The following is a 27,016-nucleotide window of genomic DNA, read 5'->3' on the forward strand; positions in this document are numbered from 1 at the left end:
CTGAAAAAAGAGCAAGCTGTTTGTATTCAAACTTATATATAATATATATATTAAAGATCTAACAAATTAATGAATTTTAAGCAATTCATAATACCAAATAAATGTTATTGTGATTCTTTCAAATTAACTCCATTTAGTTGTGCAATACTTGATACATTACAACTCAGGAGGTGTTTAACTTTTCAAAATATTTAAGTGTAAATTACTACTGCAAACTCTCAAAAATTCTCATAAAATAGCACTAGCAACCAACCTAAATTGCTGTTATTTGAGAGATCAAACTTTCCAATCTCCAAGAAACGACCATGCTGGGCTAGAACTCGTAAACTCGCCTGTAATTTCTCTTCAGCTAGTGAATTCAACACAATGTCGACCCCTATCAATAGAGAAAATATATCCATGATTTAACATTATGTATGTGCAGTTCTAATGGGAAATTTATCATAAAAATAAAAGAAAAAGTTGGCTGTTGAAAAATGTTTAATGCAAATTTGCTTTTAGACATAATTGTCATGAAATATGCAACAATTTATTAATTGATCTACAAACTTAAACGTTTTGAGAATAAGAAGAGGTATAATCATATAGAGAATAACAGGTTACTGCCTGATCTTTTTGTAAGATCAGGCAGTAACCTGTTTTTCTGTTTATCATACCTCTACATCCCCGAGTTTAAAGAAATAATTTTAAAAATCGCTAAAAAGCTGCAGATCTAGCAGGAAAGAAAATGACTTTTGTCGTTTGACGTGTTAATAATGACGTCATGAGCATGCGTGCGTAATTTTTGTAAAAAATGTTTTTTGCTGTTTGTGGTTAATATATATTACATCTTGGTATCAAATTATTTGTTTTGTTGAATCCGATTCAATTTTACTAGAAATGATTACTTTATAGTTGATTCCGAGTAATATGACCATCCTCCACACACGACTGATATAAGAACTTCCTGTTTACCATGATATAAAAAAAATATATATCAGGCAACATTATATCAGGCAGATATCAATGCGGTGGTATGATAAAAAATAAAACTGTCTGTTATCAGAAAATACCTTTGCCCTTTGTGGCAGTAAGAATCCCATGCTCAAAGAAAGTGTCTCTGGAGTTGAAAAAATGTTTGTCTTCCAGTTGTGGGAAGCGTTGTTTCAGGTATTCCTTCTTTTCCTTAGATCCCACAGTGGTAAATACCTCACAACCATAGCTGAGCGCAATTGCAATAGCTGCCTGTCCCACCCCACCACTTCCGGAGTGAATGAGCACTCGGTTACCATGGTGAATATGGCCCCTGACGACCAGGGCATAGTAGGCTGTGGTATAGACAACAGGAACTGTAGCAGCATCCTGGAGTGACCAGTGGTCAGGTATAGGCCACAGGAAGGTCTTGTTGACATCAACAAATGTTGCCAAGCCCTGAAACAATTAGCATTTAGTAATGGTAAGACCACTATTTATGAAGAACAGACATTTTGGCTTGAAAATTTTGACAGCATCTATTCTATGAAAACAAAACCAGCAAAAAACAGAATTTCAAAGATTTAGTTAAAATGTTTTTACAAAATGCATTCTGACAATCCCCATCACTATTTATGAGGAATTAACATTTTAACTTGAACATTTTGACAGGATTTATTCTATGAAAAGTAAACCAGCAAACACAGAACTACAGAGATTTAGTAAAAACAGTGTTATGAATGCATTCGTACTTTAGCTGGGACTAGCCCCATCACTCTCTGCCCGGACGAGTCTCTACCAGAGAACTCCATGCCCAGCAGACAGTCCTGGTTGGCATGGTGACCTGGGATGGCATCTGGGGGAAGCTTTCCTGTGGCCAACATTATGTCGCGAAAGTTCAGCGAGGCGTAGTGGACCTCACAGAGGTCAGAAGTCTTGTCTACGGCTACGTGGTGCTCCAGGGGCGACTGGATCCAACGCAGGCTAGAAAGGTCCCCACGTGTCTGAACATTCACAAAGGCATGCTTGCATGGCTTGGTCAAACCTGAATGGTTATATAAGCAAGTTAATATTTATATCCAAACATAAAAAATTTCTTTGTGATAAAAGCATGTCATACAAATAGAGCCTTCCTTGGATATATATGTCAGTGTACGAGATACATTATTCCATGTTTTGCTAAACCATGTGGATATCTCGAGAAGGTATTTTAACAAATTCAGAATAAAACATGTGTGTAATATGTCTGTATAATTACCCACCCCCTGGCGACCATGTTTTGCAACCAACGGCATCATTTTCGAACTCGTCCAAGATATTATTGGGATGAATCTTCTGACCAAATTTCATGAAGATTGGACAATAAATGTGGCCTCTAGAGTGTTAACAAGATTTTACTATAGCCATATAAAGCCATATAAGGAAAAATGCCCCGCCCCTTGGCAGCCATGTTTTTCAAGCAAAGGTTACCATTTTTAAACTCATCCAAGATATCATTGGGACAAATCTTCTGAGCAAGTTTCATGAAGATTGGAAAATAAATATGGCCTCTAGAGTGTTAACAAGGTTTTACTATAGCCATATAAGGAAATATAGAGCAAACTGCCCCGCCCCCTGGCGGCCATGTTTTTTCACCGATCTGGACCATTTTCAAACTCGTCCGAGATATCAATAAAACCAATGTTTTGACCAAGTTTCATGATGATTGGGCAAAAATTGTGACTTCTAATGTGTTCACAAGGTTTCTCTATAGCCATATAAGGAATACTGCCACGCCGCCTGGTGGCCATGTTTTTCAACGGAACCATTTTTGAACTCAACCAACATATCATTTAGACAAACATTTTGACAAAGTTACATGAAGATTGGGCATCAAATGTGACTTTAACAGTGTTCACAAGGATTTTCTTTTTTTTGACCTAGTGACCTAGTTTTTGACCCAGCATGTCCCAGTTTCGAACTCAGTCCAGGTATCAATGGGACAAATGTTCTGACCAAGTTTCATGAAGATCGGACAATAAATGTGGCCTCTAGAGTGTTCACAAGGCAAAATGTTGACGCCGCACGACGGACGACGGACAAAAGCTCACCATGAGCACGTTGTGCTCAGGTGAAATTTGGTCAAAACATTGGTTTTATTGATATCTCGGACGAGTTTGAAAATTCACTTACTTGCTTGTAAAGGCAGATGTCTTAATGTTCCCCACGTGGAGCCCTGCCACACATTCATAACGAGGTTTCGTCTGCACAGTTTCAACATCTGATCATTCCTGTCATCAGTTCCGTCAGTGAATATGCAGCTTTATGTAAAAAGAACATCTTGATAAGCTTAAATTTCCACAACACAGGAAATTTCAACACAAAATGTTTATCTCCACATGCAAAGTTTTGCAGCAAAGGGGAATTAAAAAAAGAATTGGAATAAATTTATATTACTTTTCCTTTAATGATTTTAAGAACAGAAGCTGTTTGGTCAAATAACTGGTGATTTCCCATCCTCATGGGTCTAAATGTTAATCCTGAACATGCATTAATAATAATTTATGTATCACACCATAGTGTAAAAAAAAGGAAAACACTATGAATGTCATATGCAGGTATCAAGACTCTTACCGTATCCTATCTCCGCCTGGTTCCTGTCTCAAGCAGTTGACCATTCCAATGATGCCACTGATATTTACGTCTGCTTTCAACCATAGGTTCTCTCCCTTTGGCCGAGACTGCAATAACGCTATCTCTGCCTTCAACTCATCCACCCATGAAAAGTTCATTTCTGACACATTTAGTACCCTCTGAACGGTAACTTTTGACTGGTTACACTTTCTTAACAAGAAAAGTGATGAAATGGAATCAGATCTTTCAAACACAACATCCATACAATTTTCTGAGAATACATTCCTCCATTTTTCAGCTGAACAATAAATACCACAAGATCTACCTTCAATATCATTTTCATACAATATATCATCAAATTTCTCCAATACAAAGGCCAAGTGGAACTCTTTGGTATGCTCTTGAATCAGAACAAACCCACCATCTTCTAGAGATTCTTGAACATTTCTAAGACTGGTTTCAAAATTGTGCTGATTATGGAGAACATTATCCATAATCACAAGATGAGATCTTTTCCCTCCAGTGGGTTTTTCGTCTGGCGACCATTTCATATACTCAATGCCTTCAAGTTCTTCTTTAATACTGTCATGTGATGCAATAGTGAATGTCGTCTGAAGAGTGGGATGAGTGGACAAGAGTTTCATGGCCCGCTGCAGAATTGTGGACCCAGACACTTCCATTATCCGCAAGTTTAATGTAGGTATATTTTCAACAACCAAATCTAAACATGGTTTAAGGGTCTTTGGTTCCAACAACTGTGTGAAAACTTGGTCAGTCTTAAGAATGTCTTGGTTTGCCTTCACAATACTGTCAAGATGACTAGGAAAACTCTGATCAGAGCCGGGACTAGAATCAAATATCTGTTGTAATACTGAGAAAAGACTGCCCTGCTCGCTTAATGACGATTCAGTGCCCAGTTGTTCATCATGGAATGGTTCACTTTCCAAGAACTGACGAATAATCTTACCATTCCCTTGACACGAGTCAAGAATTTTCAAAAGCCCAGATCTAGCATATCTGGAGCAAGCTGCCACATATTGGTCAAGAGACTGGGATGTGCTGACTGGAGTGTAGCCTATGTTGGGTATGAAGGTGTAGGATTCTAGGACTGGGGTATGGTAGTCATGACGACGTGGGGCAGAGCTCGCATGCAGATTCTGTATGACAACTCCACCAGATGAACAAGTATCACCATACAGGTCCACATGCACTGGAAAACCTAGAAAAAGTTCATGGTAAAGTGTTAGAGACTAAATCCAGAGACTACCATTCTAAATGTTTTTCAAAGGTTGCAATCCATTAAATTATAAATATGCTTAAAAAAATACATATATAATATAGATTATCATAAACTATGCTAATTGTAACCATTATGATTAATTTGTTTTATTAAAATATAATCATTTAATAAAATGATGAGACCTACCATGTACACCAGGACAAAGTTCGACCAACAATTGCAGATGAAGGACAGGGTCCACTGATAGTGACCTGATACGTGTGGGCAGACACAGTCCCTGGCCTGGGCGGGCCAGAATGCACATCTGTAACATCGTGTCCATGAATGAGACCCAGTCACCCGTCCACAGTAGCTGACCTTGTGTGCCTGCAATCACATCAGCAATGTACCTACCATGAGTTATTGAAGTAAAGAAATTTAGAGGGCATTGATCTAGTATAGACTCAATGGGTTACTAAGTGCTTTGAATTAAAAAACTTCTAACTACTGGAACATATTAAACAAAAAATAAACAATTTCACAAGACACAATTTTAAGGACTTGAAGGACTATACACAAATATAACATATTATTATTTAATCTCTTTATAATACAATCACCAAGGTTATATCACATGGAAACCCATACCAGTCATATCAGCAGCATGGATGCCCTGGAAGGTGGGACCATAGTCATAGCCACGCAGCCTCAGTTCCTTGTAGATGTCAGCTGCTGAAAGCTGGAAGTCACCAGTAGTCTCCCCTGGCAACCCTGTAGGCACAATCGCATCCCCATCCTCAAGGGAAGTAACTCTACCATTAGCAACCACACTGCCTCCCTCTAGTATCTCAAAGTTACCTGTCCCTGACATGACCGTAACTAAGAAATGAACTTTTCCTGTAAGAGAAATTTTTTAATCTACAAATATTCACATTAAGTGCAATTATTACTGAACAGAATATTGATAATGGGCAAGTTGAGTATTATGCAATAGCTAAGATATTATAACAGAAATAAATATCATAAAAGTTACAAACATACTACCACTTCATCTCATTAAAATTGAAAGGCTATTGAATTTCAGAAAATTTTCAAAGAACTAAGTACCATGGTCAGGCAATATAGTTGCCCTGTGAATGGTAAAATCCTCAAACTTGACTGGCATTTCTTCGAAATTCTTATGATTCAACTTTGCCAAAGTCTTCCATGCCAACATCAGGTAACCAGTGGCAGGAAACAGGACACGCCCATCAATTTTGTGGCCAATCAGAGACTGGTCTTCTGAATCGCCAGATATGTCAATATCAAAGCCACACCCAGAGGAGTTAGCTCCGCCCCCCACGAACATGTCGGCCGTTGGGACATTCCAGGAGTGGGTGTGGTCCCAGGAGACAAGGGGTGATATCATGGGAGTGCCTCGGGGAACCGGGTAATGGACACTGGGGCACACACCCAGGGGATTCAACTTCATACCATTCTGGTAGCATCTGAAACAGCTCTCAGCTTTGTATAAAAAATAAAATGTGAGATACAATTCTTTACCAAAAATTACATTTTTTGCTTCTTATTTACTAACCCCATCAATAACAATTATGGTAATTAATTAATATACTTCTAAATAAATAAATATACTTACAAATATGATGTCAAAATGTGAAACAATGATATATTTAAAAACCTACTTTCCAAGACTGCTGAGACAGAATTCCAGATTATCCTCATGTCCTCTCTTCATTAATCCCACAATGCAGCATTCCTTGGCAAGGGACCTCTTCAGAATGGCCTGAAGGAGGCAGTGGGGTCCTATCTCTATGACAACTGCGTTGCTAGGCACATGCTGCAGTGCCTCCTGGAACAGCACTGGGCTAACAAGGTTGTTTACGTGATAGTCTGCGGAGGAGAATTGAGCGAGCTCCGATGACCACTGAGCTTCTGGAATGGATGAGCTCACCCAGCGACTGCTGCGTCTCCGTGGTGAAGTGATCACCTGGATAAAAATTGATATGGGTACGTTATTAAATTTTTACGAGTGAAGTTATGCAACACAGAAATAGTCCTTAAGCAAATGTATACACATTAAATGAAGAACCAATTTCAAATTTCACACAAACTTCTCTTCTAGACAAGTTATAAGGTGTTTTTGAAAGCTTAATGAAAGAAGCAAGATAACATATAAATAAAAACTTAAACAACTATACAGAACCTGTCAAAATATATCAATTCATTTAAAGTTAATAATGTCCTCAAATATCTTGATACCTGATCCAGAGCAGTCTTCAAGGAAGAGGCAATGTCCTTCATGTAGTACGAGTGGAAGGCAACCCCAGCACTGTTCACCTCCTTGGCAAACACCTGTCTGTCCTTGAGCTGCTGTACAAAGGCATGCACCAGTGCCTGTGGTCCTGATATGGTAACTGTGTCCTTGGCATTGTGGCACGCAGGCACCACTCCCTGGGGGCACTGTTCTTGGGCTTCCTGCCATGTGAGACCTAGGCACAAAACAGGCAACATTCATACTGAACATTCACATTACACGTAAGTAAGGTAACGTTACATTAATTTGGGACTCCACAGTAGGTCATTGGAGCCAGGCTCTGGAGCACAAAATAACAATGTCACATAGTTTTGGATTTAAGGGGGAGTTAAAAAAATAATTGTGTATGTTCCATTATGTTACGTTATTGGAACATTATTCAGTTTAGTACTATTCTGACAGAAAATGCTAATATTAAAATGTTCTTCAGAGGAATTTAAAATGAAATTGGAAACAAAACTGTACAAATCTGAACAGTAAGATTTGGGCCTTATTTTGGTCATAATGTAGTGAAAAGAACAATAAAATTGGATTTATTTGATGTATACATGTATATCTTATAGTCATGTTAAAAATATATAAGAATCATTAAAATAGTTATTTTTTAGATATGAAAATGCTTGAGCTACCAAAATGACCTGTAACAAGTTGGCTAAAATGACCTGTCACTTTATTGCTATATATGGGCTTATTCAAGATGCAGAAGCAATTTGTCACAAAAACGGATTTGTACTTATACAAAACATTTACATGAAAATGAGCTGTTATATGCTTAAGTCGAAAAGAAATAATGATGTTCTGTCATGTACAAATGCCAATGGCCTCACCAACTGCTGCCATTCCTCCGGGTGGAAGTTTGGCATTCTGAATACAGCGCCCTCTCCAGTACGCAGCTAGCACTGTCTCTTCCGCAGTCAGACTTCCATCAGCGTACGCACAACCGAGCTCTCCAACTGAGTGGCCCACAATGCCGTCAGCAGAGATTCCCATCTGCGAGAGGACATCTACCAAAGCTACCTGTGAAATATTCAGATTTACCAGATATAATCATCTACATACTTATAGTTTACAAGTGACCTTCAACAAAAAATATGGTAAAAGAAAGGTTTAAGTGCTCTCCTTTTTACTTTCTTTTCTAAAAAACTACTACAGAAAAAACTGACATGTATACACATGTATATATTTAAAGACTTATAACATTCATTAACAAACACATCTTTTTATTTTATAAGAAAACACAATATCACCACACCAATATAAACACCGACCTGAATAGCGGCAATTCCAACAAAAGAGTGGACAGTGTCTTCCAGAGCATTATCATCTTCGTTCAACAGCAGGTCGTACAGTTTCACTCCATACGGACGCAGGATGGCGTCAGATTTCAGGATCGACTCTTTGAACACTTCCATCTCCATCATCTGGCGGCCCATGGTCGGCCATTGTGTGCCCATTCCCGCAAACACATACCAGACAGGCCTACCGTCATCTGAGCACCGCTGTGCAGAAAGCAAGAACATGGTATATTTTAGGAAATATTTTAGTTTTCATGAAGGAAATATAAAGTTAAGGATGTGATATCATTACATTTACTAAATTACTAAAGGATTAAGTTCTTTTTAGTTTTTATTCTTATATGAAAAGATATAATGTGCCTTGCAACACTTTTTGCCACAAAAACAATAACACAAAATATGGATGGTTATTCTAATTTTATTAAAAAAGCATCATAAATGTCCATATTTTTGTTTATATAAACATTGGACAAAGGCATTTATATTATATTATATTGTTGGAATGGTGCAGCGGCACTTTCAACTGGGAAAAATTGCAACCTTTTGTCAAAAAATTAGTTTTTTTGGCTTTTCAATTCAGATTTTAGTGTTTGCTACATTATATTTGGGAAGGTAAAACTCATACAGCTGGAAAGAGAAATATGAAATTTAAGAGATTGAGAATGGGGCCAAATTTGACAGAAAAATTACATTGCGCGACTTAGACCTTTCACCTTATGGCTGAGCATTTGTGTGCGCTATTCCATCTCAGTGTGCTTTTAATGTCTGCAAAGTTATTTGAAAATCCCAGACCAAAGGCTAAGGACAATGTTTTCAATTAACCTTGAATTGTGACCTTGACCTAGGCACCTAGGTCTAGCATAAAACACTCTGTTAAAGTTGACCTAGGCACCTTGGTCTAGCATTAAACACCGTGTTAAAGTTGACCTAAGCACCTTGGTCTAGAATAAAATTCTCTGTCAAAGTTGACCTAGGCAGCTTGGTCTAGCATAAAACACTCTGTTAAAGTTGACCTAGACACCTCGGTCTAGCATAAAATACTCGGTCAAAGTTGACCTAGGCACCTACATGTAGGTCAAGAATAAAACACTTTTTTAAAGTTGACCTAGGCACCTAGGTCTAGCATAAAATACTCTGTCAAAGTTGACCTAGGCACCTAGGTCTTGCATAAAACACTCTGTCTAAGTTGACCTAGGCACCTAGGTCTAGCTAAAACACTCACTTAAAGTTGACCTAGGCAGCTTGGTCTAGCATAAAACACTGTTAAAGTTGACCTAGGCACCTCGGTCTAGCATAAAATACTCGGTCAAGGTTGACCTAGGCACCTACATGTAGGTCAAGAATAAAACACTTTCTTAAAGTTGACCTAGGCACCTAGGTCTAGCATAAAACACTCTGTAAAAGTTGACCTAGGCACCTAGGTCTAGCATAAAATACTCTGTCAAAGTTGACCTAGGCACCTAGGTCTTGCATAAAACACTCTGTCTAAGTTGACCTAGGCACCTAGGTCTAGCATAAAACACTGTCAAAGAAAGTTATTAAAAAATTCCATCAAAGATGGACTACGATAAGTGCACATGTATTGATTATTTTGTTTGACTATTGGCCTTGATCTTCAACCGAACGACCTGATTTTGGCACCTGACACACCATCTGACCATGTTTGTCACTTCTTCCAGTCATTTGAAAATCCATACGGACTGGAGTAAGATCAATCTGCTTGCCTATCTAATAGGGGGTTCTCATAATACAGGGCTTTCTTGAAGCAGATTTTAAAGAAGCCTTTTCACAGATTTTGACATGTATTGAAGTTTGTCATTAAATGCTTTATATTGATAAATGTAAATATTGGATCTAAAAAGCTAAACTGGGCTCAAACCACTGACCCCTGGAGTAAAAGTCTATCGCTTTGACCACTCGGCCATCCGTGCTCATACAATGAGTGAAGTATTTTATACTTTAAATAAACAATCCTCATAGTATCACAAAATATAACGACAACAACAGAACTCTCCATATTATTCAATCATTTTGTGTTGCATCTTTCAGGTTTTTAAATCGTCAAATGATGCACATAATGGCTATTTTAGAGCATGGTAAAAGTTCAGTATTACTATTTCCTGACAAATATTAAAACTACAACGAAAATTTGCGCATCAGAAACATTTTTTTTTAACTTTGTCAATTTACCAAAACGTGAAAAGACCCCTTTAAAGCCTCTATTTGGTCATGTTCCACAAAGCAACATAGCAAACAGTACATTTTTGTATCCTAAATCCCGTCCAATAATTCCAGATTGATAGTCTGATGTTCATATGTTTGGAATTAGAGCTCTTAAGTATTGAAGTAAAGAGTTTCAAGTTTGAATATCCATTTAACGGATATTTTTATGGTTTATTTAAGTTTTATTAAAAATTATTTAAAAGTTGTAAATCAATTAATTATACTTTTTTATACTCTTAAAGTAAGGAAAGGCAAAAATCTCCCAACTTACTGGTAAAGGTCATATTCCAAAAATGGAGAGCAAGAGCCTTTATAAAATGCGACCAATTTTTGAAACAGGGTTATAAAAAAATCAGAAAATGTATTTACTAAAATTAACTAAAATATTTGACAAAATCAATGCCTCACCTGCACATTAACATTCTCTGAGCCATTCAGTACTGTGAAGCCTCTGTATGGATGGGTGCTGACCGGAAGGTGTGCTGTCTCATGCAGGAGTTTGTGAAGGTGAAGGTCACTGGAATGACCTCTTACCTTCTTCAATGCTTTCTTCAACCCATCTTCTGACCTTGAGCTATGCACAAGCAAACGTTTCTTCTCACAGTTCCTACATAATGTTTTCTCGCTGGTGTAATTGGACTTTAATACCGCATGAACATTGGAACCTCCAAACCCAAAGGAGTTGACACCCACCAGTCCACCACGCCATGTTATATTTCTGTCTACAACCTTCAACCGCCCGTCAGCCAGGCCTGGAATATCTGGGTTTGGTTCATGGAAGTGCAGGTTACCAGGGATGCAACCTTCCTCCATAGCAACTATCACTTTAGCAACAGCTGCCAGTCCTGAGGCAGGCTCAGAGTGCCCCATATTGGATTTCACCGAACCGATGGGCAAAGGTTCTGTCCTACCTTTGCAGAATATGTCACATATTGTGTTCACTTCCTGTGGATCCCCTGCCTTTGTGCCTGTCCCATGGGCCTCCACATAGGACACCAGGGCTGGGCTGAGTCCTGCCTCGGAGTATACCTCCTCCAACAACTGTTTCTGTACAGCACCTGATGGAAATGTGATGCCTGGAAAGATGATGCATGCTTGCTGAGTGATAGAAATCACCCTGTATAGTTAAAGACATTGATCCAATTAACACCTTATAGTATGATTTGGTGTTGTTGCATCACAAAACACTAGTTGACCAAGATAAGCGCAAAATAGATAAAAGTCAAAAAGATGTTGAGTGATATGGGTGGATAAGTAAGGTAATAGCTTATAAGCAATAGCTGAGTCAGTATCAAAGAGTTATAGAAAGATGTGCTAATAAGAGACAAAACTGTAAAATTTGCTTTACCCATCATAAATGGAGGTTTTAATTTAGAACAAATTAGGTAAATGTCACAATAAGGTTGGATGATATATATGGATCATGAATGGTCATGAGCAACAACTGTGGAACTATTAAAGTGTTGTATTGTAAGTGATCAACAAAGCGGTTAAATCTGGTAAAAGAAGTATAGCCCATTCCAATTATTCTAAGTTCAAATTAGGTCAAGGTCAAAGTGAGGTTTAGTGGTACTGGCAGATGGGACATTATCATAAGCAAAAACTGTAAGTATCAAAGAGTTGAAGCAATTTGTCAACAGAGTGGTAAAGATTTTAAGAACTGACCCTGTTCTTTGTTGCCATCACTATTTGTTTTGGAATGGACAAGAGTGCAGTAGATCCTTCTAGCAACTGGTTCCTTCTGCAGATACATGGCAATCACACCTTCACTGCGACAGTATCCATTGCCTGCAATACAATTCATTTAATCCCACCACATGCAGTCAGCGTAGATCAAGCCCAGCCTGCGGATCTGCAAGGTCTGGTCAGGAGCTACACTGTCCGTTAATGAGACCAAGAAATATAGACCTGATAGCTGGAAGCGTAGCCAATGACCAGACTGCGCAGATGACACCCCTCATTTGTTGATAAAGTATTAATACTTTATAACCAGTGACAAAGTAATACAGTACAACCAGAACACTTAAAAGAAAATAAACCTCTATCAATTGCATTTTTTCCATAACTTATCCATTTTGTATTTTGTAAATAATGAAAAAATCATAATTGACATTATATTATTTATCCTTAATTATTTTATAAAAATCGTATGTATAAACATAAATAAAACTGTAAATGAGAGTTTATCAAACATCAAACCTTGTGCGTCAAATGATTTACACATGCCGTCTGGCGAGAGCATGCCCAGTTTCATGAATTGTGCAGCCACTGCCGGTTTGAGGCACAGGTTGGAGCCGCCAACAATGGCCGCCTCACAAAGGCCAGTGCGGATGCTGTGCAAAGCCTGGTCCAAGGCGAGAAGACTTGAAGAACAGGCTGTGTCAACTGTATAGCTCGGACCTGCAAGGTGTCATAACACTCATTATTGTTCAGAATGATGATTACTTGATTCAACTTTTTTTCTAATAAAAACATTAAAAATATTGTCTGCATAGTTTCGCAGTTATAAATGTCTAGATAGTAATCAAAATAAACTAATCTAATGGTATTGAGCATACCGGTATGTGTAAGAAAAACATGGAATAATTGATGTTTAAAGATAGTTTCAGTAGCCAATAATAGCTTACTACCTGTATTGCTATAGCTGATGAGCACTGCCAACTATGACTACACAACCACTTATGTACACCTATGTTAGTGTAGTCTAAGTGAGTAAACAACATGAACAATTTCAGAAAACACCCTATACGTACTCATAAGCATATGTATCTTACCTTTGAAATCAAAGAAGTAAGAAAGTCTGTTAGCGAACATGGACCGTGTACAGCCCGTCATGCTGTACCCAGGGGCTGCCTCAGGGTCTGCTGACCAGGCTTCATGACTCTCAGATGCACTGGCGCCAATAAATACCCCTGTCCTTGAACCACGAACTGTGTCTGGGTTTACACCTGCAATGGCAAACATTTGAATGTAAACATACATATACTTTTAATAAAAGGTATTCATGATCAGTATTAACACAATATTAATTTACTGTGAATTTGAAATCATTACTCGGTTGATATTTTTAATGAATACTGTTCTACTGAACAACCAATTAAAAACTTGCATCTTGGCAATTATTAATTATAATTGGACATAAGATATGTATCATGGTTCATGGATGAACACTGGACAAAGGACAGTGTTTTCACAAAAAGTAAATGGACAGCACAAAACCAGGGACATAAGATAAAAGCATGTCATTTACAAGTCAAATTCCTGGGTTTAACCAGTGTATGGTGTTTTTTAAGAAAGATTATTTGCACACTTGCTAACTAGGTATTGAACTCATAGCCTCCAACTTGGAAGTCAGACACCATAATTATCCTCGCATTTCTACACTTTCAATATTTACTCTCAACAAGTTGACAAAATAATCTAACCTGCATCAACAATCGCCTCATATGTGACCTCCAAGAGAAGTCTTAGCTGTGGATCCATACTGTTGGCTTGTTTGGGGTGCACTCCAAAGAATGCAGCGTCAAACTTGGACAGGTTCTTTAGTTTACCACTTCTCCTTGGTAACCCATAGAGACCTGGAATTAGGAACAAAAACAATGTGCAAATGCAGGGTATGTGTGTGTGTGTGGGGGGGGGGGGGGGGGGGGGTGCTATGCTTATCTGTTTGTCAAATTTTGATTGTCAAAAAATGTAAAGGTATCCAATCACATTGTTTTCACATGTACTTCAATTCACCACTGGACTGTAAAATGATACAAGGCTAACTTAATAATTGATTATGAAGTAACAATAACAAAGACAGCTACACGATTAAGACAATAAATAAACAGTTAGAAAATGCCTTGAAAATATAATCACAAACACTAAACAGCCCTAGAGTAAGCATTTTAACAATAAATAAATATATATTAAAAAAAATATCTGACATCCTTTAATTAGTCTATTCTACCTAATGGGCGGGTATGTGTGATTGTATGTTACTTATTTACAAAGATTGCTTTAAACAACATTATTTTAACATTTAAATTGGAAGCTATTTGTCATGAAATAGTCTTACTTAATGGAAGCAATATCTTATAATGATTAGATATAATAAAAATAAAAAACACTTGTTTCGTTACCAGGAGTCCATCGAGAATCATCTTCTGTAACCATGTCAACACCGTTCATCAAGTTGTCAGTAAACTCCTCCATGTTGGCAGACTGTGGGAGGCGACAAGACACACCACTGATGACTACCTGCCCACTACAACGTGGCGGGTTTGTAACAATGTGTTGGGCTCCATCACCTATGACTGGTGACACCGGCTCTAAGTTACCCGATATAACCGAAGCTTCATCAAAGCTGTGAGCAGGCATGGTCTGTATCACTCACTTGATTTCTTACACATATATCTGAAATGAATATGGTCGTAAAGACATACTAAAAATACAGATTTGCACATGAGCACTCATCAGCTGAAATGAGATTCAAACTTTCAATGACAGGAGTAAGTTGGTATGTTTGTGTTGATAAGCTTCAATTAAATGCAATATTAAAGGGCATTAGTTCAAGTGAAAGCATTCTTTATTATTTTTTTTCACTTAAATTAATAACATTTGTAAGAAATGCATCTTATTATATATTGTCCCCTCTCCATTAGAATACAGGGTTTATATATGGCTCAAGAACAAAATTAGGCTAAGATTGAAAAGTGCTGGAACAAATACGCTAGCCAACTTTTATTAAATAAACAAATTAGTTAGAATGTTGCAAAAGATTGTAAAGTAAATCATAATAAAACAGTCCAATAAGTTGGATAACAGAAACAAGAGCTGTGTTTGTGAAACACAATACCCCCTGCTGCACATTGAAGCCGCAAAGCAGCAGAAAAATTATTAAGTCCGTTAGGCCAGTAACTTTGCAAAAATATTTTGAATGTAAAGGTCACAGTGACCTTGACCTTTGACCTAGTGACCTCAAACCATGTTTGATTGTAGATCTCAATGAGATGCATGCACATGGGAAGTTTAAAGAACATAGTCCAAGAGTTTTCATCTTATGAGCAAGGTTACAGTTTTGGGACAGTCACACACATACAATGACAGACAGACAGACAGGCAGACAGGCAGGCAGGCAGGCAGGCTGGCGGGCGGGCGGGCGGACAGACGGACGGACAGACAGACCAAATACAAAATACCCCCTGATCATTCGATCTTGGGGCATAAAAATTGCCCAATACATATACAGAACACTTTAAGTACTTTAGTCCAAATAATGAAGACGTAATCTACCAATGTAGATCGCTCGGATATTTATTGGAGTAAACGTACTGCTGTTGTTTCCCTACAATCTGCCCTTTGAGTTTTCGGAACTTACATTATCATGCCATGATTGTATCAAGTTAGAAAATTCATTTATACCTAGTTGGTTATCGTACATATTTTAATTTAATTTGTTGCTTAATTTTAGGCTAGCATTTACTTTCAACATGCATGCTTTGGAAAGTATGCCTATTTTAGTTAACATTTTAAGTGCATATACTTTGATTATGACACATGTTGATAATTACGCGTGTGTTAAAGCCAGATTATACAATTTTTTATATGTGTTAAATTGTAATATATTGATAAAATATGTTACAATAACACAAAATAGGCAAGAAAAATTATACATTTCATACCAATTTCATAAAATGCAGCAAAGACAAATTAGCGCCCCGAGCCGATTGTGACGAACATATTTTCCTACAATAACTGAAGCATTCATCTTTTTATTAGGACCAGAGTTAGTGTTTGTGTGTCGTATGAATATTTATCAATGCGGGAATTTAAAATAAACCGTTAAACTAGGTTAAGATTCACATCGTACATGCATGATATACATGCTGGCGTTTTCGACTGTACAGCCGTTTTCGATTTCAGAATTAAATATCTGGCTTATTTCGCATTTTTCGACACATGTTCTTCTAACACTGTATTATGTGAATTGGGAATAAGACATCAAACTGGGAATGGACATCATTTTGGTGATTTTCTCAAACAAAACTATTCATTTCATGATCTACATATATTTTTGTAATATATTATCTATAATTTAAGCTTAATAAGAAATTTTCCATGACTTTTTCATTAACAGTGATTGAATTTTTATCATTTAAAGTGTATTTTTAAACCAGTTTCATTTCATGAGGATTTTTTTTTAATTAATAAAAAATCCAGTTTTGAAGTAAAATCAATTTAAATGATGCTATTATATATGCAAGTATATGTTATAATTATAATGTTGTAAAACTAGATTAATAAAACATAAAAAACTGCATATTATGCACTTTTGATAAAACACAATTTATTCCCAAATTGATGTCTTATTCCCATTTCACATAATACAGTGTTTTCTGAACTTTTATATTATTTTATATTGAAGTATATATATAATAAGTTATTCAAACATGTTATATAAATTCATTAATATTTGACAAAATCATATTATCTTGCTTTAATGTTATTCAGCTGGTTATTATTAGTGTTATAAAGCTCTTCTTATACCCCCTTACAACTAGCCACTGGAAGGACAAAGTGGTTATGGTGTGAGCCTTTGAGATCGCCCATAGGGTCTATGCGCAAATCCTGGTTGTTTAGTTGTTTAGTTCCTAGGATTAAATCAATAAACAAGAGGGCCTGAAAGGCCCAAAGTCGCTCACCTGAGATAACAAGATATTATTGGGACAAATCTCCTGACCAAGTTTCATGCAAATCGGAAAATAAATGTGGCCTCTAGAGTGTTAACAAGGTTTTACTTTAGCCATATAAGGAAAAATGCCCAGCCCCCTGGTGGCCATGTTTTTCAACCAACCTGCATCATTTTCGAACTCATCCAAGATATTATTTGGATGAATCTCCTGACCAAGTTTCATGAAGATCGGACAATAAATGTGGCCTCTAGAGAGTTAACAAGATTTTACTATAGCCATATATAGCCATAAGGAAAAATGCCTGCCCCTTGGCATCCATGTTTTTCAAGCAAACGTTACCATTTTCGAACTCATCCAAGATATCATTGAAACCAATCTTCTGACCAAATTTCATGAAGATTGGACAATAAATGTGGCCTCTAGAGTTTAAACAAGGCTTTACTATAGCCATAAAAATGAAAAATGCCACGCCCCCTGGCGGCCATGTTTTTCAACCAACCGGCATCATTTTCGAACTCGTCCAAGATATTATTGGGATGAATCTTCTGACCAAGTTTCATGAAGATCGGACAATAAATGTGGCCTCTAGAGAGTTAACAAGATTTTACTATCGCCATATAAGGAAAAATGCTCCGCCCCTTGGCAGCCATGTTTTTCAAGCAAACATTACCATATTCGAACACATCCAAGATATCATTTAGACCAATCGTCTGACCAAATTTCATGAAGATTGGACAATAAATGTGGCCTCTTAAGTGTTAACAATGTTTTACTATAGCCATATAAGGAAAAATGCCCCGCCCCCTGGCAGCCATGTTTTTCAACCAACCGGCATCATTTTCGAACTTTCCAAGAAATGATTGGGATAAATCTTCTGACCAAGTTTCATGAAGATCGGACAATAAATGTGGCGTCTAGAGAGTGAACAAGATTTTACTATAGCCATATATAGCCATATAAGGAAAAATGCCCCGCCCCTTGGCAACCATGTTTTTCAAGCAAACGTTACCATTTTCGAACTAATCCAATATATCATTGAGACCAATCTTCTGACCAAATTTCATGAAGATTGGACAATAAATGTGGCCTCTAGAGAGTGAACAAGGCAAATGTTGACGTCGCACAACGCACAACGGACAACGCACGACGGACAAAAGGCGATTACAAAAGCTCATCATGAGCATGTTGTGCTCAGGTGAGCTAAAACATGATGTTATGTTACTGGCCGTTAACTTATCAAGTTATAAACATCCCAATAAAATGTGGTTGCAGTTATTGCATTCGTGCACAATGCGACGATTGTTTTAACGAGTAAAAAGTTAAATATCGATGGTCACAATTTAAAATGCCGAACCTACAAAGAAGCAAGTTTTCATGAGACGTATTTTTGTTAAACATTTACTACACAAAATCAAATAAATATTATTTTTAACATTTTTAAAAGTGTCTCATGATGGAGCATGTTCGTATGAAATTATTTTGACGTGAAGTTAATAAATCTGCTGTAAAACGTACCTTCGTCATTTAGACTTGCATTTACGTGATGCTTCGGCAAATTGGACAGCTAATTGTAATGGATTTTGTTCCAATAGAATGAATTATTTCACTGATATCCATTTAATATATAGCAATGTGTGTTTTTTCTGTTTTACATGGTGGCACAGAGGTGACAACCGCAATTCTGTATTTATATTGTGGCCTCAACCTAGTAACTTGTGGGAACAACTTATAAAGTTGTGGGAACAACTTCATAAGTTGTGGGAACAACTTCATAAGTTGTGGCTTCAACTTAATAACTTGTGGAAACAACTAAGTACGTTGTCCCCACAACTTATTAAATTGAGGCCTCAGCTTAGTAACGTGTGGCTACAACTTCATAACTTGATCCCAAAACTTATTAAGTTGTGGCCTCAACTAAGTAATTTGTTCATTTAAGTCATTACTTCAACTTAATAACTTGCGGGAACAACTTATTAAGTTGAGGCCTCAGCTTAGAAACTTGTGGCGACAACTTCATAACTTGTTCCCACAACTTATTAGTTGTTACCTCAACTAAATAACTTGTGGGACCAACTAACTAAGTTAAGGTCACTACTTTAAGTTTAACCAATCAGATTGGCCGTTTCATCTTTACCGTTTTATCACAATTAGTACCCCTTATACTACTAGGTGCTCGGGTTCGAGCGCCGGTCTGAGCACTATCTCTGTTAGCTATGGATCCGCAGTTCGAGCCCTGTCTGAGCACTTGACAAGTAACCCATGGATTCCAGTTTTGAGTCCCTATCTGAGCAATTGCCAAGTAAGCGACTGGGTTCAGGTTTCGAACCCTGGTCTGAAAACAAGCCACATAAGCGACGGATTCCGGTTTCGAATCCAGGCCTGATAGCTCTTTTTTAAACGATGGTTCTTTGGGTTTTAGCCCCAGTCTAAGGACTTGCCATGTAAGCGACTGTGACCCCAGTCTGAGCATTCGCACCCTACGTAACGGGTCCCGATTTGGAGGCCCTGCCTGAGCACTCACCCTGTATGCTATGGGCCCCGGGCTCAAATCCCGGTTTAAGTACTTACCATTTAAGCGAACGGACCCTTTTCCAAGTCCTAGTCTTAGCGCCGGACCCCAACAAAGGCGAGATTAATAGCTTACATGGCTAGGGCTCAGACCGGCGCTCGAACCCGAACACCCATAGCTTGCGAGGCGAGCTCTCATTCCGGGACTCAAAACCAGGAAATGTTGCTTACGGAGCTAGTGCTTATTTTGGCAACCGGTCGCTTAGAAGGCGAGTGCTCAGTATGGTATGTTAGCGACGGCTGTTTGGTTCGAGTCCCTGTGTGAACCCGTTGCTTTCGGTGCGAACGCTCAGACTGAGAATCGCAACCGGGATCCTTCCCTTACTGGGCAAGTGGTAAGACACAGGCTTGAACCCGGGTTCCATAGCTTTCAGGGCTAATACTCAGACTGGGGCTCGATTCCGGGACCTCTCACTGTTGGTGCGATTTAGAATAGTTTTGGACCAGTTCGTACACCATACAAATTCGCACATCGGAATTCAAGCCTTCGCTTATAGGGTAAGTCCTCAAACAGAGGCTCGATCTAGAGACCCAAAGCTTCTTTTATGGCTAGTGCTCGTACAGTGATTCGGACCCCGGGACCGTTGAAAACTCCACATTAGCTTTAAGGACTAGTGCTCTTACCGTGACCCAGGGACCGTCGAAAACTTAGGCATCTAGCACTCGCCTTGTAAGCGATGGTTCCCGGGATCAAGCCCCGGTCAGAGCAATCGCCCTTTACAAGAAGGATCCCGGGTTAGAATCCAAAAACCACGGATCACTCTCTTATGAAGCGAGCGCTTCGGGACTCGAAACCGGGATCCGACGCTTACGTTGCTAGTGCTCAGACCGGGGATAGAACATTGAACCAAGTCGCTAACAAGGCAAGTGCTCAGACAGGGGCTCAATCCCGGGATCCATAGCTTACAGGGATAGTGCTCACACCGGCGCTTGAACCCGAACACACAATATTTCGAGTATAAGGGTACTAACAGTGATAAAACGGTAAAGATGAAACGGCCTATCTGATTGGTTAAACTATGTTGTTGTCCAAACTTAGTAAGTTGTTTCCACAACTAATTAAGTTGTAGTCTCAGCTTAGTAACTTGCGGTCAGAAGTTATTAAGTTGAAGGAACAACTTATTATGTTGAGACTTCAACTTAATAAGTTGTAGGAACAAGCTATGAGTTGTGGGCTTGTGGCAAAAAGTTTCTAAGTTAAGGCCTCAACATGTTATATTATTTTGATCTCTTTTTGCGTTCATCAATGCTATAAAATGTACATCATTGAATTATTTTATCAGCAAAAGTTTACGTTTCGTCAATTTACCTTAAAAATACATGGCTATATTGATAATTAGCGCGCAAAATGCCGAAGTTACATTTTTTTGCAGCTTCGTTATTGTGACTTTAACCAATTGCGGTTCGTCATTACATCACACGACTTTTTGGAGCTGTTGCGATTGGTTAACTAATTCGTTATTTTGGGGGTATATGCGCATTGATTTCCCGCTTTGCACAGTATCAAAATCGCGAAATGCCCAAAAATGTAGGTTCGGCATTTTAAATTGTGACCATCGATATGTACTGTACTTTCAGTTTGATTTGAATAAGTAAACAAGTATTGTATACTTTCGTTTTGAATATAGCTAAATATAGCACACAATTTTTTTCTTTTACACAAATAAATAAAATAAGTAATTTTATTTTAAAACGTGTATAGAGCTAACAGTTATGAGCACTTACCAAATGTACTCCTCTCTATGCAAAAACTGTATACAAATGGTGCAGTTCGCAACCTTATGCAAATATCGCAAGTTGTTTTAACCGCTGACCTTTCTTGAACCCGAACATGTGATGTAGGACGAGTTGCTTCGACCAATGAAAATGCCTTAAATATAATTATGAGAACTGCGCCATGGAATGGCCATGCATGTTGTTTGCGCGTATTTCATGATATTAACCTACGTCACATCTGCTGTTAAAACCGACCAATCTCTCTGCAACGTCCAGACCTCAATGATCTGTATCCATTGAACCTAAACGCTATTTTTTTTCACAAATCGAACAAGAGCTTGTAAACATGTAACAACATACTGGTAGATATTGTACAGTGAACGTCAATTAGACTATCGTGACCAAACTTATAATAATAACAAACAATAAAAATACTTATAATCACAAAATAATAATAACAATAATAATATAAGATCTATTATTCTTTCAGCACTGATCAACACAGAAATTCATATTGATATTGTATAAATAGTTAGATTCCAGTTTCCAACATGGAATCTTTTCATTGCTTTAATTAGAATTACAGTAAATAACATTCAACAAATGTTCAACAATATGAGTAAATAATGTTTTCAACATTATCATTTTGCGGTAAAGACTTCAGTTTTTTAATATGACAGTTTTTATTTTAAACTGCGCGCCCATCACGTTTAACGTGATTTCCCCGTGCACAGGAAGCAGACGTGAAGGTCACGTGAGTCCGCCATTATTTATGAAGGGCCATATGGGGATAATGGACACGGTTAATATTCAAACAGCGTCTTCGGTTAAGTACGGTTTCCGCCAAGAATTCAGAGGGTATGGCAGCTAAAAGGTAGTTAATTGAATTTAAGATGCTTTTTAAATTTTCAAGATGCACATGTACAAAAATCTGACGGATTTCCACAAAGTTACAACAAGTACGCGACCCGCCAAATAAATAGACTACATTTTCACAATGCTTTTTTAAATGAATAATAATGTCCAAAATATGCATAAACGTATATTGCAGTAATTTTGTGTAGCTCAAGCCACATGTAAAATGACACATATATGTCTAGGCTGACTATTTTAATAATATTTGTCATTCTTTCGTTAACCACTTTTGGTACAAGTTTCATTAGGACTTCGGTTCATCACCCTTAATCATCAAATACACTCACTCACTCCTTCTAAACAGATTTTACCCTCGCACGTATTTCACCCCCGGAAACCCGATATGATGTGAAAAGTTGGAGGTGCTTGGAAAAGTTTACGATAAATTTTGCAGAATTTCGGTAGGGTAAGTAAATCCAGTTCTATATAATTGTTTAAAGGCATTTTTGAATTAAAATATCTTTTGGTATATGCAAAGGAAGTTTTATCATGTATGTTAGAAAAATCCTGGTTAGTATTATTCAGGATTTATTGAAATATGGCTAGGTATCCTCAGGATACCAATTCTCGAACGGAACCAATTCTCGAACGATTTTTATAAATTATAAAATTTACTTTTGGTGGAATTGTTCAATTTGAAATCGGCTCCCATTCTAAGTAAGTCCAATATGAATACATTCTATTGGCAAACTTCCCACTTGACAACCTCTTCTTCGTAAACGCAACTGCAGACGAATATTCATTGAACCAAGTAAAATTTTAATATTTGACCAGATAAATGAGTGGTTAATTCAGTTAGATCATTATAAGTCATCAAAATGTTTTGTTTTATAAGATTCTAACAATATGAGCAATGTTTTCATCCCCCTTTAAGGCTTTTTACTACCTTTCACTTTGTTTACAACTGTCAAAATAGGCGATAACATCCTTACCCTTGCCCTGTTTTCTATTTTTATTTTGATGGATAAGGTTGCAAATAACTAAGTTGTTTTATGGTCAATTCGTACTAAAGCCAACTCGTAACTTGGTAACATTCTGCTTTCAACCGCTTTTATTAAGAATCATTTTATTCATAAATATAATACATCTAGTTAGATTTTCTTTTTATTTCTTTTCGAAAAATGACGTGAAGAAAATCTTATAAATACTCGGTGCTCTACAAGCAGCAGTTAGAGAAGTCAAAAAAGGAAAATGTTTGTCCGTAGTATCAATAAGTATCTATCGATTAAATAAACAAAATATATTAGTAATGATTATCCACGTCAGTTGCTAAGTAAATAAATTTATTTTACCAGTTTATGTGTGTGTTGCAAACGTCTGATGGCTTTCTTTAGTGAACGTTCGATAATTGGTTCCAAACAGTTGCAAAATGTAAACAGAACCAACTTCATTTGACCAACGGTAAGGTCGAGTTATTAACGCTTGTTTTCTTTACATTTTATAGTTTCAGAAAGAGAAGTCTTTTACCTGAAATATCAGCTTAAATTAATTTTAAAAACATGAAACAGTTTGACAAATTAAATAAAATCGGCAAAAAATCGTTCGATAATTGGTACCCTGAGGCTATATGGCTATTTGAAGTCGACGATGCAGGTATTTCAGGGGCGTTCCTGAGGCTTTTTTAGCTATACACACGATCGAGCAGCGAAGCTGCGAGTGGGTGGTAGGTGTGGGAGGGGGTCTCCCCCTCCTGCTGGGGGGGGGGGGGGGGGGGGGGGAGGGTTGAGCGGTCTCCACCAAGAAAATTTTGGAAATTTCATTGCAGATGGTGCATTTTGGTGTTATCTTTCAGCCACGTTTTGGCAATTTTATTCATCAATTTCTTGCTTGAAAAAGACCTATAAAAGGAAATATTTCATTAAACATTGTCAACAGAAAATATACTTTCGACCATAATTTATTTGCTAAGTTTAAGTTTCAATGCTTAAAAATCAAGAAGCCTTATTGCAAGGGAGAATGGATCCGTAGTTGCATATGGGTGTGCGAGGGTGTTCAACTCTATTGCTGGCGGGAGTATGGGGTCCTTCCCTAGAAATTTCTTTGCAAAAGGTGTAATTTGGTGTTGCATTTCAGGCACATTTTGGTCATGTTATCCTCGAATTTTAGCTTGAAAAAAATGAGAAAAAAAATATTTTCAATAAACATTGCCAACTGCAAATATACTTTTTACCATAATCTATTAAGTTTGAGTGTCAAGGCTTTAAATCAAGAAGCCTATGACTGCGAGGGAATGGATATGTAAATGTGAGGAAATGTTTGAGTCTGGCTCCTTCACCCAGAAAATTTTGGATTTCATTGCAGAAGGAGCGTTTTGTTGTTATCTTTCAGCTACATTTGGCATTTTTATTCCTCAATGTCTTCCTCTAAAAGTGTTTTAGCTAGTTTTGGCATAAATTTAAGATAATTATATTTTTCTACTGAGATAAAATAAACTAGGAAATGGTTATATTAGAAGAAAAAAAGTAAAGTGAAAGGTTGTAGTGGGGATGGAACCACTGCCCTTCAGGTCAATAATGGGATAAAATGACGACGTGCTAACCGATCGGGCAAAAGGTGAAAGTACTTTGTATTGTCATTGATTTTGAATATATAAACTAAATAGTGGAGAAGAATTTCGAATAAAGATACCTACAATAATTTGAATGAAAATTAATTTGGGCATTCCCTATAATTCTATCATGATATGAACGTCCAGAAATGTGAAAATTCAAAGAAATGCTAGATTTCAGATATACATTTCACATTCTAGAATGTATAGATCTATAAATCGACTTACGTTAAGGGCAATGGCTAGATTGAACTTTACCAGTACGCAGTTGTTTACAACTATCGACAAAGCGGGGGTTTTGGGCGGTAGCCCCCAATACTAAGGAAATATATAGGATAAAAAGGATTATTATGTGTTGCGTTAGGTGTTTGGTGTTGCACGCTTAGCAACGATAAAATTATATGCTTTTCTATTTTTTTTACGTACCGGTAAAGTTCAATTGTCCAAGGGAAATGTAAAGCTGTGAACATTTTCCCACTTATCTGTCAAAAGCCCTAGCTTCTGCGTATCATCTAATGAACATGTTTCGCTGACGCTATCTCTAAAAACATCTGGATAAAACGGAGCGTTCGCCGACATTTTGAAAAAAATGCACCATGTAAACATAATCTGGTACCCGTGTCTGAATATTAGTTCCTAAAAAGTTGATGGGCGAAAACACAGTCGTAAAAGGAGTAAAGTCTACACAGTGATTACTACCCCTCATCATTGAAAAAAGACTTTACTTCGTTTGTTTGAAGCTAAGACTGTGTTGTGTGTTCTACCAACTGTTATTTTCTAAAAGTGGACGTCTTGTTTGCTTGTTTACATAATTATACCCCTAACCCCACTTAGCCCTCATTTGTTATTGCATTTTTCGAATTTTGAGAGTTTTCTATTTTTTTTTTAAGTTTGAAACTGAATTATCCGCATGGGCGTACTGCAGTACGCCTAAGTACGCCCCTGGATTTGTCCCCTATTTAGCACTTTATTTACAGATTTCTTTAAAGGTATGTCAGTGAAAAAGTTTTTGCACCGAAAATGATATCAACCAATGTCCGCGAGTAACATATCCGCTAGGGTTTTTAAAAATAAATCATATTGGTGGCGAAATTCGACTTTACATTCAACATGTTGATGAAAAAATGATATGACCCGGTGCAGTGCCAAAGATGTCAAGATATGACAGGAGTGCAGTTCATTTATAAACTTAAAATCTCACTATAACAGCTGATTAATGCCCACTCTGATGCACTTTAGATCATTTTCATTGAACTTTGAGCTTTCATTATTATATCCGTTCTGAAGCTTAATTAATTGCCAGCTTATTTGTATCTTTTGTTGATTTTTTATTCTTTGAAAATCATTGTAAATGTAAAGCAATTGATTCATACAGGTAAAAATATACGTAAGTTAGGCAATCTAAACATTTAAATTAATATTTTCTGCCTATCATCCCAATTATGGGTAGACCTTCATAGATCTGAACTAAATTTGGATAAATATTGTTCACCCCATTTAATCGCTGAAACGTTCTTTATTTAATCTTCTGTGTTTTCTGTTGATATGTATTTGATCAATCTTTCTCTTGTCATGAAACTCCATTAAATCATAGAATATGTTTGGTAGCCATTATTGCACCATGTCTGTGGACAAACCATTTTTCTTACGGGCATGGCCACAAGTACTTTTTTCCACTGAAGAAATTTCACTCATTTTCATGCAAAGATGGTTAGAGACCATGAACTTCTTTAAGGCCTGGTTCCTGATCAGTCTTTAAAGTAGCATGAGATATCCCCATAATCAAAGAAGGAAAACTTTCTACAACAATATCTTTAGAATATTCCACCTCTTCACAGTTGTTGGATAGAAAATCTGGCAAAGCCCTGAAGGTATTAGGCACTATCTATGTCTTATGCTGACTAAACTTGTGCAGCAAATAAACTGCTGGGTAATATTGACCGGTATGATGTGTTGCCATAAGGAGATTGGCTGGCA

At 37.3% G+C, this 27,016-nt stretch overlaps 1 protein-coding gene across 3 annotated transcripts in view; it reads right to left on the reverse strand.

Moving 5' to 3' along the window:
- LOC127868613 (fatty acid synthase-like) overlaps positions 1-21,748 on the reverse strand; it is a 28,989-nt gene extending 7,241 nt beyond the window's left edge. Inside the window, exons 1-20 of one of the 3 annotated variants that reach the window (XM_052410492.1) lie at positions 21,586-21,648; positions 16,282-16,345; positions 14,740-15,013; positions 14,041-14,193; positions 13,390-13,563; positions 12,815-13,015; positions 12,281-12,403; positions 11,024-11,691; positions 8,366-8,596; positions 7,925-8,114; positions 7,043-7,272; positions 6,466-6,770; positions 5,891-6,270; positions 5,432-5,680; positions 4,991-5,170; positions 3,565-4,783; positions 3,124-3,251; positions 1,704-1,996; positions 1,053-1,410; positions 254-376 (exon numbers count right to left, since the gene is read on the reverse strand). In XM_052410492.1, the coding sequence (XP_052266452.1) occupies positions 254-376; positions 1,053-1,410; positions 1,704-1,996; positions 3,124-3,251; positions 3,565-4,783; positions 4,991-5,170; positions 5,432-5,680; positions 5,891-6,270; positions 6,466-6,770; positions 7,043-7,272; positions 7,925-8,114; positions 8,366-8,596; positions 11,024-11,691; positions 12,281-12,403; positions 12,815-13,015; positions 13,390-13,563; positions 14,041-14,193; positions 14,740-14,977 (5,443 nt within the window). In that variant the 5' untranslated portion in view covers positions 14,978-15,013; positions 16,282-16,345; positions 21,586-21,648. Of the gene's footprint in view, positions 1-253; positions 377-1,052; positions 1,411-1,703; positions 1,997-3,123; positions 3,252-3,564; positions 4,784-4,990; positions 5,171-5,431; positions 5,681-5,890; positions 6,271-6,465; positions 6,771-7,042; positions 7,273-7,924; positions 8,115-8,365; positions 8,597-11,023; positions 11,692-12,280; positions 12,404-12,814; positions 13,016-13,389; positions 13,564-14,040; positions 14,194-14,739; positions 15,014-16,281; positions 16,346-17,154; positions 17,170-21,585 lie in introns of those variants that run through there. The other 2 variants (XM_052410493.1, XM_052410491.1) reach the window with 2 other exon arrangements.
- Positions 21,749-27,016: the final 5,268 nt, after the last annotated feature.

Source organism: Dreissena polymorpha, chromosome 2 (assembly GCF_020536995.1).
Source record: "Dreissena polymorpha isolate Duluth1 chromosome 2, UMN_Dpol_1.0, whole genome shotgun sequence".
NCBI classification, from domain to species: Eukaryota; Metazoa; Mollusca; class Bivalvia; order Myida; family Dreissenidae; genus Dreissena; species Dreissena polymorpha.